The sequence below is a fragment of the Hippocampus bargibanti genome, linkage group LG14, assembly GCF_051943395.1.
Source record: "Hippocampus bargibanti isolate YZ-2025 linkage group LG14, ASM5194339v1, whole genome shotgun sequence".
Taxonomy (NCBI): Eukaryota; Metazoa; Chordata; class Actinopteri; order Syngnathiformes; family Syngnathidae; genus Hippocampus; species Hippocampus bargibanti.
Window position 1 is genome coordinate 8,544,917 of NC_142747.1, and position 18,387 is coordinate 8,563,303.

Genomic DNA, 18,387 nt, shown 5'->3' on the forward strand with positions numbered 1-18,387 from the left:
CATTTTTCTGTCCCGTCTGAATGGATGGCTGGTTTTATATGTGGTTGTGTATTTTTTTTTGTTTGTTTGTTTGTTTGTTTTTTTTGTCTGTAGTTGGCGCTGCTTTTTAATTCATTCTTTTAATTGCTATTTTAAATTGTAGCGCACAATTTATTTGTGTTTTAATCATCCAAATTAACGTATTCACTGCCAGGCGATGTGCAAAAATGCGTCCAGTTTTTTTGTCATTTGTCATTTGTTAACTCAAATTCCAGGTTCCACAGAATATTGTGTTTTAGGAGTACATAAACAATCAATGCAGCATTAGAAAACTTGGACTCTCTTCTTTCTTCAGAAAAAAAAGAGTTAATTGCTAAATTGTATGGGTCTGGAGTAATATGAGGTTCAAGTGCAGGGGGCGGCTGTACAAAAGTCAAATGCTACCCCCTCGTGGAAGGGAAAAAACATTGCCAGTGGTCTGACCAGCGCTACTTACGCCTTCGACGAAGGCGGAAATAGACGCCGAAACATGTCAGGTATTTGAACACCGACAATACACTGTCTGTAAGATAAGAATCTGTTTTAAATTAGATATCAAGTAGACAGGGTGAACTTAATACAACTATTATGCTATTGTTTGATTGTGCGGATTATTGGTTGGACATGTAAATTACAATCCTTTTTTAATTAATTGAAGTATTCATTACAATGATTTTTTTTCCTGATTCAACATTTTTTGTAATCATTACCTCAAAGTTGGGAAATCTGATTTTCAGCCTGGATCCACCAGGTCTGTCAACTAAAAGCGATGAGGTCACCCGCAAAACTGAGCCATCAGAATGTTGGATGACAAGCAAATCCAAGTCCATCAAAAGACAAACTCTGCTCGGGATAAATTTGTTTATTGACTCATCTCAGATAAATCGATCAAAGCAGCCATGTTTTCCTTTCCACCTCGCTGCAGTATTTCTCACTGAGCCCGATAGCCCTGCATGTGGAAAAAAAAAAGACATTTGGATGACACAAATGAGAAAAGTCTCCAGAAAATGTGTACTTACTTGAGCTCCTTTAGCTTCTTGCGTTTGATGTCAGCGATGCGCTCGTGTCTCTGCCGAGCCTCCTCGCTCAGTTTCTCGGCCTCCTTAAAGGTCTCTTTGCACTTGGCCAAGTTGGCCATTTCCAGCTCCTTCACCTGCCGCCTGATGGCCTCTGCGTGGCATAGCGCTTTCTGGCGCCGCTTTTGGTCTTCTTCTTTCTGTCTGACGCTCGCCTCCTGTTGAACCCTACGTGACGGGGACAGTTAGCTAAATGAGAAATGGAAATCACCCGAACAAGCAAGTCATTGTCATCTCTCACTTCAAAACCCTCTCAAACTCCGCCTTCTCTCGTCCGGCTTCGATGGACAAGAGCCGTTCTTTAAGATGAACCTGCTCCAGGCGAGCGGCTCGAAGCATGGCCTCTTCCTGAGCCTTCCTAGAAGCCATCTCCATCTCCTTCCTTCTCCATTCCCTGTCGGCAATTTCTTGGTTCCTCTTGGCACGGAGCTCATCCTGTATTTAGAGGATAACCCCTGTCAAATATTCACCAGCTGTCCCCAAAACGACCCATTTCGACAATGAACCATTCGTCACTCTTGAGAAAATCCCCAAATGGTTGTCATTCCCAACCTGGTCGGCTTTGTGGTCTCTCGCTCTCTCCTGCTGAGCTCTCAGTTTGGCGATCTCCAGCTCCTTCTCCTTCTTCATCCTCTTCTGTTCCTCTTCATACTCAGCTTCCCGTTGCTGCAGGAGATACGGAGCGTAAAGGTACGGTAATGCCAAATAAGTACCGTATTTTCTGGTGTATGAGGCGCACCGGAGTATAAAGCGCAGCTTGGCCAAAACAAACATGAGAATCAAACCTCTGAAGATGGAGGACAGTGATTCGCTGTGGCGACCCCTTGAAGGGAAAAGCCGAAAGGAAAAGAAGAAGACTGGACTATAAGGCGCACCTTCAATGAATGAAAAAAAGTTTTCCAAATATAATGTATAAATACATACAAGTTTCCCAAATATAAGGCACACCACATTATAAGGTGCTACAGTAGAGGCTGTGGTTACGCACTACTTCTACCGAGGGAAATGTAGTCTGTGGCTGTTGACAGTTGTTGCGAGACCTGTTGTGGCTCAATATTACTTCGCATATAAGGCGCACCTGCGTATAATGCACATTATCATCTTTTGAGGAAAATCAAGGCTTTTGGGTGCGTCTTACACACCAGAAAATACGGCAACCTAACGCGTTTTTTTTAATTTTATTTTATATCCCACTTGTCTTCGTCACAGATACGCTGAAGCCTGCCCAAGCTGACTTTGGGGCGAGATGCAGGAATTGTCACGTGACTGCTTGAGTTAAATCACCCGGTGGTTAATTCATCTACTGGTTAATTAATCCGCAACGTAATACCAACAACGTTGTTCCTGGACTGGCCATTGTTTATGCGCATTGGTCTCAAACTCGCGGCCCGCGGGCCAACTGCGGCCCTCGAAAGAATATTTTGCGGCCCGCCTTGACATGAAAGATTGTTAGTGCGGCCCGCATAATTGATATGAATGAAACTTGTGTGTGGAGCTGAACATGTAGGCAAGAGAAGCCATGTTTAGGACAGTTCATGTTCAATATTTTCTTTATGTTAAGAAAGTTAAAGGTTAAAGAAATGTGAATACCGACATTTGAAACTATTAAAATAGTTTTCCTGTGTTTTTTCTGTTGTCTGTATCTGCCTTATGATCATTATAATTATTTTATGTAGTTATTACTGGTTAATTTATTTTTATTCATTTTTCCATGTATACATTTAATTCATTTTTGTGTGTTAAAAATAAAGATTTTGAGAACGTTGGAATGTTTTATCTGTGATTTTCTTGTGGAAAAATCCTGATGCGGCCCAGCCTCACCCAGACTCTGCCTCCAGCGGCCCCCGGGTCAATTTGAGTTTGAGACCCCTGGTATACGGTATCGCATCCACAAACAGCCATTCAAACTCACATTAAGGACACATAAGAGGCGACTCTGATGAGCGGTTGCGCCTTTTCGGCAGTACAAATACGCCAGAACTGTTTTTGATTGCAAGGAATGTCGTGCCATTTGACTGTCATTGCTGGACAGCTCTGGGTGGATTATGCTTTTTTGCGCCTGTAATGGGCAGCATCTTCACAGCCCCGCTTTGTTCAGCGGAAAGGTCGATGCTTTTGGACAGTCTGCGGCTGGATGGATGCATGGCTTGAGTAGCCTGCGCTGACAAGAAAGGAGCGTCAGCGCAGAGCGCCGATGCGTGTGTAAAACTTGCTCGGACTTGAAGCGGATTTACAGTAACTGGGACAGGAGATGTGAGACAATCTCTTGTCAAAGAATGCTACAGTTTCGTGTTTACTTTCAACATTTAGCTTGTAGCAGACTTGCACATTCCACCATGACATCCCTGATCCACTGGTGAAAAAGACATTTTGATCCTCTCCTCTTTCATCTAGAACTGCTTCATACTACAAAGAGGGTGCAGAAAGTGTTTAGAATTGAATGACTGTGTCTTGGTGTTGTCATATTATTTTGTTCTTTTGACTTTACAGCAGCTCTTGTATTTTGTTTTTCTACTTCTTCCATTCCCTTCCTCTTCCGTCCATAACTTTGCTGCTGTGAAATGTACTTCTCCACTGCAAGACTAATAAAGGCTAATCCAATTCACACCTCAGTACAATTCAGAGCAGAGGTCTCCAACCCGAACCCCCAACCGGATGTTCCCTAGCAGCAAAACTGGCAAGACCCGCCCCAACTTCTGATGTGAGTGTGACCCCCTGTTGAAGAACTCTGTCCGTTAAATGACGGCACAAAATGTATGTTCTTCATCTTCACGGTAATTACAGTCTAACCAATTTGTTTTGGATGTACTCCATTTCTTTGACGTCCGCGAGTTTCTCCTGTTCCCTCCTCTGCTCCCTCGCTCTCAGTGTCTCATCATTGATGCGCATGACCTCCTGGTGCAGACGCTGCTGTTCCTCCCGCCTCTTCGTCAAGGCCTGGGATGAGACAGGTGGTCAAACCCAGCTGTGCATTTCAACTGACAATCTTATTTTGGGCTACCATGATGTCCTCCATGTTCATCCTGGCTTGCTTTTCCCTGGTCTCGTGTTTTTCTTGCTCTTTCAGCTCCTCTCGTACCAGCTTCTCCTCCAGACGCTGCTGGATTTGCTCAAAGATTTGTTGTTTCCCACTGGAGAAAACACCACAACACTCCAGATGAGAACAATGGTGTTGTATTGTTATTGTAATATTTTTATTTTCTCTTGGTAGCAGAGTGGTCACCTGATCCTCTCCTGTTTACGTAGTTCATCATTTTGCTCCACCCTGCCCAGTAACTTGCGGCGCTCAGCTTCCATCATGGCATCCAGACGCTTCTCCTCTTCCAGCGTCTCCATCTGGATTTGCTTCTTCTCCTGGATTTGGGCGTCTCGTGTGGCTTGGCACTGAGCCCCGAGAATCACCTGAGGAGTCCGCAAGCATGGAGTTCATCATCACGTAAAGTACCCACTATTTTTTTTAGCTATCTGGCTATAGCTATTAGCTATGTTGGAACAAATATCACCATTGTGATATTTAGACTACATTAGCGCATGTTTCATTATCATATTAGTGTAATTCACCGGTGTGACCATGCACAGCTTGAATATTAATATGACACTTAAATTAAAAAAAAAAAAAAAAATATTTCATTTAACTTGACATTCACAAATTTAATCATGAATTGAAAATATGACGTAGACTGCAGGGGGGACAAAGTCATTTTTTTGCCGCGGGCCACATTGTAGTTATGGTTTCCTCTCGAGGGCCATTATGAATTTGGGGAACCCAATAGAATGTTTAAATCCCTTCAAATATAGCAAATTAATGAATAACTCGTTTTCAAATCTGAAGTCAAGAATAATGACTTTTATTGTGGTTGACATCCAAAAATATGACATTTTGGCTCAAATTTTAGCAATCATCATGGAATGTAACAAGTTTGATTTGCTTTCGCGGGCCGAAAAAAAAATGATGTGGTGGGTCGGATTTGGCCCGCGTGCCTTGACTTTGACACCTGTGACGTAGAGCACCATTCCCGAATTAGTTCGGGTTTTGTTTTTTCTTGCTTGGATGCCGATAAAACGCTGGCCAGACCTCTGGCAATATTTTTTCCCTTCCAGAAGGGGGCAGCATTTTTCTGTTTTCCAAGTTAGCGCTTTGAGTCACATCTCGTCGCCGTCCTGGGCACGCCCCGCCCCTCCCGTCACCTCCCTCCTTCTCTCACCTGGGGTTCCACAGCTGATTGTCATATACTCATTGTGCCTTCTGCCTATATCTGCCGATCGCTTCTCTCAGTCATTGTCGGAGTATTTTCGGAAGTCACCCCCACTACTACCTTACTGTCAGGTTTGCTATTTCTTCCATTGCCTTTACGCACATTCCCCAATTTATGATTTTGTTGTTTTGCATGCGTGACTCAGTAAAAGACTTTACCCTGATCTCTGTCTCGCCGTTGCATTTCGGATCCAAGCTTTCCCTCCTTCCCTCGCCACTCGAGCCCGGCGTCCTTGCCTCGAGTATCGTAACGTAATACTCCGACCACCATGGATGCCGCCGGCGAAGACAGAACCATCGCCGCCCTAGCCTTGCAGGCGGAGCGTGTGAGCCAGCTGGCCCAAGCCGTTGAGGAAATACGCCATGTTACCGCCGCGCTGGCTCAACGCATGGAGTCCGCCGAGACACGCATTGCCTCTCTCACTACCCCCGCCCCTCCCGTGGGCAGACGAGAGATTCAGCTACCCCACCCCTCCCGCTACGCTGGCGAAACCGAACGATGCGCGCAATTCCTTATGCAATGCGCGCTCGTCTTCGAGCAACAACCCAACACCTACGATAGCGACGAGGTCAAGGTAGCGTTTATCACCAGCCTGCTCACGGGGATCGCTGAGACATGGGTGCTGGCCGTCAGGGAGTCCTGGCCGGAGCTGTGCGCGTCGTACCCGGACTTTGTGGCAGAGCTTCGCCGGGTCTTCCATCATCCGGTGACGGAGGTCGAGGCCGTGGGACGGCTCCACAGCTGTGTCCAGGGATCCCGCTCCGCGGCGGAGTACTCCGTCGCCTTCCGGATCCAGGCCGCCGGCAGCGGGTACAACGACCCAGCACTGAGGGGGGTGTTTCGTCAAGGACTTAGCACCACACTCAAGGATGAGTTGGCCACCCGCGACACCGGCACCTCTTTCGACGACCTGGTGGACGCTGTCATCGGCCTGGATCTCCGTCTGAGAGAGCGGCAGAGGGAACAAGGCGACCCGCGGACCACTACACCCAGCAGAGAGCATGTGCGGCGCCTGGAGGGATCCCCCGAACCCATGCAGATGGGAGGGGGGGGACAACCGCACCACCCCCGGGGCTCGTCGCACCCCAGGCCCCCAGCCCAAGACCTCCGGCCCCTGTAAGTCCCCGTCGAAACGGCGACCGCGGTGACCCCTGGAGGCCAAGCCCATGGCCCCCGTTACGCGACTAGAGCTGGACGGTGACATCATCGGCCCATCCGGCCCCCAGACGGTGCGGGCGCTAGTGGACTCGGGGGGGCCGACGGGTGGCTGACTCTGTGGGCTGTCAGCTGGCTGACTCTGTGGGCTGTCAGCTGGCTGACTCTGTGGGCTGTCAACTGATGGATCTCCTTCCCCGTAAGGAGATCCTTGATCTTGACGGTCGTCTTTTAGCTGAAGTCACCCACATTACTGCCCCGCTTAAACTCAGGATAGCGGGCAATCATGTGGAACACAGACAATTTTTAGTTATGCCCTCCCGGAACGTGCCATTGGTACTGGGCCTCCCGTGGCTCCGTACCCATGACCCGTCCATCTCCTGGGAGGGTCCCACCATTCAGGGCTGGAGCCCCTACTGCTACGCTAACTGCCTGCGGTCGGCGACGGCGGGGCAAGACCCCTCCCGCGGTGGCCCGCCCGAGGTCATCTGCCTCAAGGGCGTGCCGCAGTGCTACCACGACCTGCGCGAGGTGTTCAGCAAGGACCACGCCCAATCCCTGCCGCCCCACCGACCGTATGACTGTGCCATCGAACTGCAGTCAGGGGCTCCACTACCGGACTCCAGACTTTTTCACATCTCCCAAACTGAAGCCTTGAGCACCTACATAGACTCCTCCCTGGCGGCGGGACTCATCCGCCCGTCACGTTCTCCGCTGGGCGCAGGGTTCTTCTTTATTGACAAGAAAGCCGGATCCCTGCGCCCGTGTGTCGACTACAGGGGTCTGAACGACATCACCATACGCAATAATACGCAATCTCTCACCTGGTGTTCCACAGCTGATTGTCATATACTCATTGTGCCTTCTGCCTATATCTGCCGATCGCTTCTCTCAGTCATTGTCGGAGTATTTTCGGAAGTCACCCCCACTACTACCTTGCTGTCAGGTTCGCTATTTGTTCCATTGCCTTTACGCACATTCCCCAATTTATGATTTTGTTGTTTTGCATGCGTGTCTCAGTAAAAGACTTTACCCTGATCTCTGTCTCGCCGTTGCATTTCGGATCCAAGCCTTCCCTCCTTCCCTCGCCACTCGAGCCCGGCGTCCTTGCCTCGAGTATCGTAACACTTTGTTCCTGCTTCAGCTGTTGTTGATAAACCAATATGTATGTATTGAATTGTATTTTGGACAGCCTCCCTCATTTCAAGCTCATATAACTCTAGAATGATATAATTTAGGAAATAACTTTTTTTCTGATGAAAGAACAGAGTCTAATGTTTCTTACACGCCATTGAATGTTTATGTAGTCCTAAAACTCAATATTCTGTTGGCCCTGGAATTCGAGTGACAATGACTAAAACCTTCGCACTGGAGTGGACACATTTTTGCACGTCTGGCAGTGAATGAGTTAAAATGTATATCGTGTGTAAAGTTTTTTTTTATTATATCTTAATAAATATTTGGAGCTAAATGTTGTAAAAAGATCAAATGCAAATCCATCCATCCAGGATCGAAACCGCTTATCCATAAAAACAAACATATAATGGGATGGGCTAGTTCTGATCCAGTGTATCCAAAATAGATGCCTTAACTTCACATTGATCCTACCTTATTGAGTTCTCTAATCTCTTCCTCTTGCTCCATTCTCAGAGCATCGGCTCGCTCCAGCAGATGCTGCGCTCGCTCGCGGACCTCCATCTCCACCTCACTCAGAGCCCGCTTCTCCCGACGGCGCACGTCAGCCTGGAACATCTGCCGTTTCATTTCCTCGGCTGCAAACTATGAACAAGGAGACAACTGGAAATGCACTTTCAAATAAAGTTACAAAATTGACCTTTTTTGGAATATTTGCTACCATTTCTTTCTCTTTCCTACTCGTATGTGCCTCCTTTAAGGCCTTTTTCTCATCCTTGGAGAGAACGTTGGATCTGCCGGTGATCCGCTCAAAGTCAGATAATGGCAGAATGATGGACTGTCCAGAAGGATCACTGCACGGAACCCTGGCCGCATAAACATACATTGTTAGTTATACATGCCGATTAATCGCACATAAGATAACAAATAGTCACCATTAATCGCATGCTCAGATAGTCACGTCGTCTATCCGGGTTGTTTTTGGGTGAGAGGCAGGGTACACCAGACTATTTGTCAACCATTTGCAAGGCGATTACCTGAGATTGCGTACGAGGTCTTTCGTGACAATTTGGATTGTGTCGCCCATCTGCTTTTGCACCACCTCATCCTTTGCCTTCGGGGCCGAACGTGATGATCTCTGGACAACAAAGACCCCTTCACCTGACAGTTTAACAGATGCAGGAGGTAGAGGACACACACTAACCGGCGTCTTTTTTTCAAACAGGCTTTCATCCACCCGGGAGGAGGGGGCTAGTGTGCAGTAGAGATGTTGTCTTCTCATATTTAAAGCAGAAGAACTCTCACTCTGAAAGGTTTACATTTCCCGAATCATTATCACTGTTAGGTACCATTCACACAAACAAATCATGACTGATTTTGAATTTATATTATGGTCGTTGATTATTTTTCATGTCACATTTTAACTTACCTGTGATATGTTTTAACAGATGTTCATTGTAAAGTATAGATTTAGGATGTATGAACCATGAAATCCATAATTAGGTACTGCTGCTCACCCGCAGAAAAAAACTTATCCTGTGACTACAGTCTCCTTGAAAGTGCGCTTATAAATACAATATTATTATTATTATTATTATTATTGACATATGTGTGATTTTTGTACTATCAAAAGCTAATTTATAATCCATCCTAACACGCAAATGACCTTAACTTATTTTACATCATTTGCAAAACAAATTACACAACGCGTTATGAAGTGCAAAGCAAAACAAAAAAAGTAAAAACAATGGGAAACAAAAATGTTCAAACCATACCATTTTGCTTTCTTCTTCGTTTCAATGTAGTCAAAACTGTAGAATGTTTCTCAACCTAAAATAATAGAGCGAGGTACAAAATATGCCCGTAGCGCATTACAGGGAACTTCTGTGGTCATGTTGTCGTGTTGCCATAGAAACAATATGAAGATGCTGCAAGGGAGTATCTTTATATATTTCAGTATATGCTTATTATTCAATTAAAAAAGAACAGAGCGAAAAACACTTGAAATAATCAATGAAAAACAGTTTGCTTTTTTATTCTGTCGTTTTTTGTAATGTTTCTGTCTCGCGTCACCCTTCAAAAGCAAACCCATAGGACGCGCAAGTATGCCGAAGCACGAGTTGAACATCACCTCGGATAAAAAAACGAAGAAGAAGCGGGGGAGGCGGGGTTGACCGAAAAAGTGAAATCTGTCGGATGAATTAACTCAATCATCGAAATGAAAGCATTGTGTTATTGCGTAGTTTACGTATATAATATCATCGGCTTGAAAAGGGAAGTCGGCATCGGCTCGTTGTTATAATGTTATAACTTAGTGCACGCGAGCACACGTTACCGGGCGTTTCTGAGTATTAACCGTGTGTTGTGCGATATAGAAGTTACATCAAATGCATATGTTGTTTTATGCTAAGACTAAATGTGTTCCGTACGTTTCTCGTAAAAGTTGCCCGGTTGCAAACTGGTCACGGTGAGTTTAACCGCGCTGTGATTGGCTGAATATGGTTCACGCGATGCGGAAACGTCATTGCGGCAATGGTTAATTTGGAAACGATGTCGTTGAAATTGATGCACGCTATTATGAACATAGCGGATCAACAGCATTTTCAGTTTCGCTGTTTAATTTGAAAATGTAGCTTTATGCTTGTATAAAGAAAAAAAATGACAGTAAATAATTAACTTAATTAGTCCAAGGGTTTCATACCATCCCAGTTGAGCAAATGGCAGCATAATTTAAGGTCATTGTTAATTTTTGATTGTTTTTTTTTGTTTAGTTTATCGGAATCGTGGCAATCTTTTTTCAGGATTATATGATCATAACAAAGAGCATACCTGTCCTGTAATACCCATCGATAGGACAGATTAAATCATTTCTGGTGTTTGGGAGTTGACCATTAACTTGGCCAGATTACAAACAGTCCTCAGTTGTCAACAGCAGCTGCTCCTACATTGTAGATCCTGAAGCAAAGTTCACCGGCAGGCACCGGCTGCTGATCTCCTCCCGGAGTTTTCTTTTCAAATATATCTACACGTATATATAGATTTGTATTTTTATTTTTTTAACATCTGCAGTTATGGGTAGAGCAAGTTACGGATACTATCGGGCCACTATATTTTTGGCCATGTTTGTTGGCTACAGTCTTTACTACTTTAACAGAAAGACATTCTCTTTTGTGATGCCTTCACTGATGGAGGAGATTGAACTGGACAAGGATGATCTCGGTATGCTTGAACCTGTCCCATGATTTATTCCTGTATTTTGAACCATTGCCATCTTGCTCCATTTATGTGTCACATCCGTGTTGTTGGTGTGTTCTGCTTGCTCAGGCATGATAACCAGCAGTCAGTCTTTGGCCTACGCTATCAGTAAGTTCATCAGTGGAGTGCTTTCAGACCGGATCAGTGCTCGCTGGCTCTTCTCTATTGGCTTGTTTGCGGTGGGAGGCATCAACGTCGTCTTCTCCTGGTCATCCACTGTGGTGGTTTTCTCTACCCTGTGGTTTCTCAACGGCTTGGGCCAAGGCCTCGGCTGGCCTCCCTGTGGCAGGGTGCTACGCAAGGTAGCGCAACACTGTACATTACTGTGCTGCATCCTACAATGTGGGTGTTGTATATATGTATACATACATGCATACATTCAAGTATACATATATTTCATCCAAGCGCGGATAAATACAGAGGGTTGTGGCAGGAAGGGCATCCGACGTAAAAGCTTGGCCAAAACAAACATGCGGATCAAACCTCTAAAGATGGAGGACACTGATTTGCTGTGGCGACCTCTTGTAGGGAAAAGCCGAAAGGAAAAGAAGGAGTCCGTCTCATGAATCACAATGACCGCATTTCATCTTTCCTCTTAGTGGTTTGAGCCTTCACAATTTGGAACATGGTGGGCGATCCTGTCGTGCAGTATGAATCTGGCTGGCAGCTTGGGCCCTCTTATCGCCACAGTACTGGTCCAAAGTTACAGCTGGAGGACCATCCTCTGCGTGTCCGGACTCATCTGTTTGGTGTTGTCGTTTATCTGCCTGTTGGTCATCAAGAATGAACCCAAGGATGTGGGGCTACCGAATATTGAAATGGCGGCCAAGAAAAGCAAAGGAGGTGAGTCTACTGACTCAGAAATACTTTCTTCCTACCTACGGTGGACAGTCTTCTATCCAGCAACTTGATGTTGGGGCACTTCACCGGTGGGAGTACGAGTGGTCGGCCTCATCGTTAGTCATCCACTATGTCATTTGACAAGATCAAATACTATTTTGAGAAAATTGCTATGGATTGATGAAATCGGAATACAGCTTGGATGATGAAACCTTTCTTGGAGACATTGCATGTCATTTTCTCTTCCATGTTTTGTCTCCTTCAGGGTCCTCCAGTGATGAGAGCACTCTGTCTGAGTTTCTGCTCTCACCTTACCTGTGGCTGCTTTCCCTGAGTTATCTGGTGGTGTTCGGGGTGAAGACAGCCTGCACAGACTGGGGACAGCTGTTTCTCATTCAGGACAAAGGCCAGTCTACGCTTATGGGTATGTGATATGCGACGAGTGGCATTCTAGTTGAATCTGGAAGCTGGCATTGAAGACTCAATTGTGCGGTGATGGAAAATGCTGTATCTGCACTGTTTATGTGGTGTTGTCTGTGTTGATTCACTACTTTCTTCTTTGTAGGTAGCTCATACATGAGTGCGCTGGAGTTGGGAGGTCTTTTAGGCAGTCTGGCAGCAGGTTATTACTCTGACAAAGCTGTTGCCAAAGTGAGTGAGCAAGCCCAAACAAATTTGAATCACTTCTGTCCCTGTGATTTGCATTTTGTTTGGTACGTGCACACCACAGAATGCACAATTCAGTTACACTGGTCAGCAAATTGTGATCTTTTTACTTTCGAATCACAGACGCGACAAAACATGTCCACTTTTTTTCGCTTTTTATTTTTTTCTCAAGTACATCAATTTTTATAATCCTAATTATAATGAAATATAGTTTTACTAAGTATTTCATAATTCATGGGTAAAGAGTTAGGTTTAGCAAAAACATTTTTTATTCTGAATTGTCAGAGCCATAAATTACAATGCATGTTAAAATTTATCATGATGCAATCTTTTATAGGTCATACATAAACAAAAAATAAAATGTATCTCAACAACCTGATTTGCTTGAAAACCCCAAAGGCATATTTTACAGTGTCTCCCACAGGATATATCCCTAATGGACAGAGGTGGTGGTGCCAGACCTCTGTTTTGATAGGTCCCTGCTGTTGGATATATATATATATATATATATATATATATATATATATATATATATATATATATATAGGGCCAGAGCTACCAGCACAAATTTAGTTAGCTGACGAAGCTTTTCAGATGAGGAGCGAAATGTCCGACACCTTTAAAGAAGTACAGATGACGGCTGCAGAAACCTTTTTCATCGATGGACCACTCCTTTACGACTGAGAGCTTACACAGACATGTCTCCCAGAAGCTTCATCAACCAAATTTACCTTTCCCCTGTACAGCAAGGCAAAACAATCTACGGCAATCCTCGTCACTTTGTCCTGATCCTGATGATGGCAGCCATGTTTGTGTCCATGTACCTGTTTCGAGTCACGGTCACTCCGGACAGCCCAAAGGTAATTGATGACGCAACATGAAGATACTGTGTGAGATCACAGGCAAATGTGTTGAAATTCATATCGACTGTGTGTACCTGAAGGTGTGGATACTCTTTTTGGGCGCTGCTTTCGGTTTCTCCTCCTACGGTCCAATAGCCTTGTTTGGTGTTATCGCCAATGAGAGTGCTCCGTCTAACTACTGTGGGACATCGCATGCTATCGTGGCTCTGATGGCTAACAGTAAGTGGATGAGCATCTGAGCTCTGCTTCGTGACTCTCATTATATATATATGATTATTACAAATTTGTTAGAATAAAACAGAGTTGTAAAAATGCCTTTTGGAAAGTTTTGGAACATTTTGGAAAGTTTGATTGGTAAACTCCCCACAATTGAATTAAAATATTTTTTTCTTCATAATTTTAAGATAAGAAATTCAGCAGATTTGATTTCTTCCTCAGTTGGTGGATTCCTCTCTGGGCTCCCATTCAGCACAATTGCCAAACACCACAGCTGGGAAATGGCCTTCTGGATTGCAGAGATTGTCTGCGGCATCACAGTTGTCTGCTTCTTCCTGCTACGTAACATTCGCACCAAGATGGGTTACATGTCCAAGAAGTCTGACTAAGATTTCAATTTCCCTCCAAGAAGATACATGTGAAGCCGTCGTCGTATTATCTTGGTTTTAAGCAGATTTATTTTATACAAATTACATTATTCAGCATGTAAAATAAGCAAAAACGTGGAACATGCTTGTATGCAAAAACTGTTACACTGTCTAAGTCATCATTAATTTAACAAGACAACGACTGAAATAGGGTGGATCACCCCCACCCTTCACCTCTGGGCAACTAATCATTTCCAAGTTGTTCTCATTTGTAGTGTCCCCCCCGCCACCTCAAACTTGTGATAAAACCGTAAACTGTATCAGCATAGTTTTTATATGTAATTTACAGATGTTCAACTTTGACATTTTTTACTTCATGACATGAACCTACTCTTAAGATTCATTTTCAATGTTCTTGTGTGCTACATTGCAAACAATTGTCACTTGGAATATTATTTGAGTTTATTAGTCTTTACAAAACAAAACGTATATACAGTGTACTCATGGTATTGTCAATGGGACACAACAAAAAAATGATAAACTGACAAGAACAAAACAATAGTGTTTGATTATTTTTTTTCAGTTTCACGACCCAACTCCAAAGTTTCCGGCCTTCTCTGCAATCTCTAGGGCACTTTTTAAGTTCTGATCAAACAGTTCACATCTGGAAATAGAACATTCAAAAATAGTCAACTACCTATAAACGGTAAAATACACTTAGAATTCCCAATTGCATTGGAGCGAAAGGTTAAAATGACCGTGTGTACCTGATAGGCATCTCAAGTGAGTAGAATGGATTCTTAAGAGCAAAATCTGCATAGATCTCATATATTTTCCTCAGGAGAGCGTCAATGCTGGCTTGTCGCGGGTCTGCAAGCACTATGAATTTTATTCCTGAGAGGACAAAAAAAAGTTCAATTTTATGAGAATAGTAATATGACATTCATTTTAACTGTGTGCAAATTTGCTTCACACGCCACCTGTGAGAGTCTGGAAACAATGGAGTTTGAAGACATCTGTTTCCAGCATCTCAATCCCTGAACTTCCAGGCTCTGGAGACAGCTGCGATCCGATAGCAAACAACCTGGGGAAAACAAAAGACGCTGAAAATGTGCAAGACTATTAGGAATGAAAACAGCAATCCTGAATCTGACTTACGAATGGAACATAGACGCCAACATCAGCTTCTCATTGGAGCTGAGCCGGGCCCGTCCGAATCGAATCGAAACTGGATAATTGGACGGGTCTTTCAAATATTCCAAAATGTCCTTGCCATCCGCTGTACTCTTTCCCATCACATCAATCCCATTTATGGAGAGAACTGCGTGGCCCACTGGAAGAATTAAAATGTTATCACAACTTCGAGACATCAATTGAGACTGATCAACAATACTTTTGTTTGTGGGTGCAATAACTTAAATTTGAGTTTTGCTATATTTCCTTGTAACAATGCACGATCACCGTATTTTACGGGCATTGTTCATTGAAGTATAAAAATAGGTTGTGGTTATTTGTTGGAGCTTAGACTTTTAAAATAAACTCCCAGTTTACTGAAACACCGCACTACCTTTCTATTTGCAAGCAATCAGGGTATGATGAGCTCAAACGAATGCTAGTCAGCGTCAATATTTGAGTCATTTACCTTTGATTCCGTCCCTCTGCCCAAACGATACGACCACTTTCTCATCGTGATGCTTAAGCACCAAGTCTAAGGGATAACTAAACGTCTTTTCAGCCTCTGCTCTTGGCACATAGTTGTCATACTGGTAAATTAAACCTCCAGCCTTGTTGACTACATACACACTGAAGATCACCATCTTGGCGAGGTCTGACAGGGGCGGTCACATGACAATAACAGTGCAGGGTGGTTTATTATTTTTATTTTTTATTGTTGCATTTTATTGTCCCGTCGTTGTTGATGTACTCCGGCAATTATCCGAAAAACGTTGATCCTTTTCATAAGGTTAATGGCGTTGGAGCATTCATGTGGAAACGGAAACATCGCGATAACTCATATTCCCACAATCCTCCACTGGACTTCCGCATATACGGGTTGTCTAATGTCTTCATGCAGGGGCTAACTTCCTTTCGCTCCGACATCTTGACGAGGAAACATGGTGAGCCCCATAAGCGTGGCCTAAAACGAGTTAGCCAACAAATCCACGCATTCCTATGACTTCAGCTGACCAGCGAAAAGTCGGGATATACGGCGAACGATGTGTGCTTGATTTCATTTTCATCAAAATAGAAGCAAACGGTCAAAAAGGTGACGCTGGTTAGCTGGTGTGCTAATTCCGCCACGCTTTCGTACCGATTGTAAGCGAGGAACTCATAAAAGCAGTGGAACAATGAAACAACGGGTCTTGTACGCGCATAAATTCTGATAAGTAGGCGTTTTAGTTGATGAATATTTTCAGTTTGATAAGTGTACCTTGTGATGCCTAGGGACACCAAAAAGCCTTTTCTATGCCGGTGAAGTGGTCAAGTTTGTGTGCTGGCACTTTTTGATATCCATGTGTAATTGCTTGGCGTCATTGTGTATATATGAACTTGACAAACGATGACACATGCTTTGATTGTATTTGGGCGTGCATGAAAATTAATGTTCCCACTTTCCTCGCATTTAGCCTCCCAAGACAGACAAGAAAAAGGACACTGGGAAGTCCAAGAAAGACAAAGACCCAGTTAATAAGTCTGGAGGCAAAGCCAAGAAGAAGGTATTGATTCATAATGAAGTGTTTCTTCTGGCAGCAATTGACTCTTTTTATGTTTGTGTGGTTGAGCAGAAGTGGTCCAAGGGAAAGGTGAGGGACAAGCTCAACAACCTGATCCTCTTCGACAAGGCCACTTATGAAAAGCTGTACAAAGAAGTTCCAAACTACAAGCTCATCACACCCGCTGTTGTGTCTGAAAGGCTGAAGATCCGTGGCTCCCTGGCCAGGAACGCCCTGCAGGAACTCCTCGCTAAAGGTGAATCTCTCGTTTGAAGTTTTATTTTTTAATCCCAATTGAAAATGTTAAATGGACAAAGAGATGTACATCATTTGACATCACCCAATGGACATGGCTGTGCGTATGTGAATCATATAACTCAATGCCGTTTTGTTGCAGGCATGATCAAGTTGGTGTCAAAGCACAGAGCCCAACTTATCTACACTCGTAACACCAAAGGTGGAGATGAGGAGGTAGCACCAGAGAAAGCATAAGAAGGTAACAACTGTTTGAAAAAAAATCGTGCCCGGACTTATTTCGTCTCGATCCCCCCTGACCTGGCGTCATTCTCTCTTTCAGGTTCTTCTGTGTGTTTCCTTTGATGTGCTCTTTGTGAAGGTAGTTGAATAAAATGTAAAGACAAATCCTGTGATGTATTGTTTGTAATTTATAAAATTCATGCGCTGCACACAATAATGCAACAATCACTTCCTACTCGGCGCTGTTGAAGCGCACTCATGATATTACACTTTAATCTGCAGTAACTCGTTTATTGGGGTGCAAGTAGTTCCTCACCTTTACAAGAGACAAACACTGAATTTTTAACATTTCATATCAATGGTTCCCCGCCAACAGTACGCTATGTGGACAAAAACATGCATTCCATTTTAGTGTTCTGTGTGTACGTTATTTGTCGGGGATTGCCAAGTAATTTACATCGCACAAAAGCTTGTTTGCATTGTTTTAAGTCGGGTTTACGGTCGAGAGAATTTCATTCTTGAATAAAAACTTCTATTTAAGAATAGTTCAGAGAAACTCCCTGGTCAATGGAGTCTGTCTGTGGATGACATCTGCTGCTCAGCTAACAACCACCTGACATGGAGAACGTACGGTGGCATTGACGACTGCATGCCTTTCTCATTTTAACAATAAACCATATAGGACTGCTCGTTTTAAGCCTGTGCAATCTGCATTATCTAAAGTCTGGGCATTTTGTGTGATTCCTCACAGTTTATATTCGCTATCAACGTTATCAACTCATGTTTTCACTTATGTCAAGAGTAGGTTCCGTTTTGTTGTGAACGAAGTGATACAGGAAGAGCAAAACATGACAATACAGAACATGTTTGTTCCCAAAAAGTGTTTTTATTTGTGTCTCGGTCTTTATTTTAAACACAGCAGCATGATTACATTCTTCACAGTACCATATGATTTAAAAACCTGGGATGAGCCTCATTGCATTAATAAAAATAAATACAATGATTGAATATACCCACATTTCACACGTGAAGGCATGTTTGTAACACCCCAAGTCATATTTCTGATGCTGCCTGTCACAGAGTTTCGCTTCGTCAGCGAACTAACGTCTTACTGGTAGTATCGGCCCTATATATATATATATATATATATATATATATATCCCTAATGTCCAGAGATGGCGGCGCCGGACACTGCTATGATAGGTCCCTACTCTCAGGTTGGGGGGAGGAGAGAACCACTCCCTGCAGCCCCACCGATTGTTCCTACATTCCTGACTAACGACTGGCTTGATTGCCCCACTCCCTCCGCTATCACCTCATCAGCATTACGAATATTGCCAACCTGTTTT

The 18,387-nt window shown here is 43.9% G+C and overlaps 4 protein-coding genes across 7 annotated transcripts; 2 read left to right on the top strand and 2 right to left on the bottom strand.

Annotated features, from left to right (window-relative positions):
• Positions 1 to 865: 865 nt before the first annotated feature.
• cfap45 (cilia and flagella associated protein 45) lies at positions 866 to 9,540 on the bottom strand. 4 transcript variants are annotated; one of them, XM_089014517.1, is made up of 13 exons: positions 9,415 to 9,540; positions 8,844 to 8,945; positions 8,677 to 8,777; positions 8,361 to 8,505; positions 8,114 to 8,284; positions 4,318 to 4,496; positions 4,096 to 4,225; positions 3,885 to 4,031; positions 1,834 to 1,917; positions 1,647 to 1,760; positions 1,336 to 1,529; positions 1,038 to 1,262; positions 866 to 967 (listed from the first exon to the last, which is right to left on the bottom strand). In XM_089014517.1, exons 1-13 carry the CDS (start codon positions 9,415 to 9,417, stop codon positions 907 to 909), a joined length of 1,656 nt encoding a protein of 551 aa, XP_088870643.1. In that variant the 5' UTR covers positions 9,418 to 9,540; the 3' UTR covers positions 866 to 906. The 4 variants fall into 4 exon arrangements, with proteins under 4 accessions (XP_088870643.1, XP_088870645.1, XP_088870642.1 ...); XM_089014519.1 differs by lacking the exon at positions 1,834 to 1,917; XM_089014516.1 differs by having other exon boundaries at positions 8,677 to 8,945.
• Positions 9,541 to 9,808: 268 nt separating this feature from the next.
• slc37a4a (solute carrier family 37 member 4a) lies at positions 9,809 to 13,868 on the top strand. Its single transcript, XM_089013892.1, has 8 exons — positions 9,809 to 10,858; positions 10,964 to 11,196; positions 11,494 to 11,737; positions 12,000 to 12,158; positions 12,300 to 12,385; positions 13,147 to 13,260; positions 13,344 to 13,482; positions 13,702 to 13,868. Exons 1-8 carry the CDS (start codon positions 10,711 to 10,713, stop codon positions 13,866 to 13,868), a joined length of 1,290 nt encoding a protein of 429 aa, XP_088870018.1. The 5' UTR covers positions 9,809 to 10,710.
• A 505-nt stretch (positions 13,869 to 14,373) lies between these two features.
• Positions 14,374 to 15,789, bottom strand: trappc4 (trafficking protein particle complex subunit 4). The gene is made up of 5 exons (XM_089013893.1): positions 15,490 to 15,789; positions 15,006 to 15,180; positions 14,828 to 14,931; positions 14,615 to 14,741; positions 14,374 to 14,511 (listed from the first exon to the last, which is right to left on the bottom strand). The coding sequence occupies exons 1-5, from the start codon at positions 15,662 to 15,664 to the stop codon at positions 14,433 to 14,435; spliced, it is 660 nt and encodes a 219-aa protein (XP_088870019.1). The 5' UTR covers positions 15,665 to 15,789; the 3' UTR covers positions 14,374 to 14,432.
• Positions 15,790 to 15,895: 106 nt separating this feature from the next.
• rps25 (ribosomal protein S25) lies at positions 15,896 to 17,203 on the top strand. The gene is made up of 5 exons (XM_089013894.1): positions 15,896 to 15,964; positions 16,475 to 16,564; positions 16,634 to 16,817; positions 16,959 to 17,057; positions 17,139 to 17,203. The coding sequence occupies exons 1-4, from the start codon at positions 15,962 to 15,964 to the stop codon at positions 17,051 to 17,053; spliced, it is 372 nt and encodes a 123-aa protein (XP_088870020.1). The 5' UTR covers positions 15,896 to 15,961; the 3' UTR covers positions 17,054 to 17,057; positions 17,139 to 17,203.
• Positions 17,204 to 18,387: the final 1,184 nt, after the last annotated feature.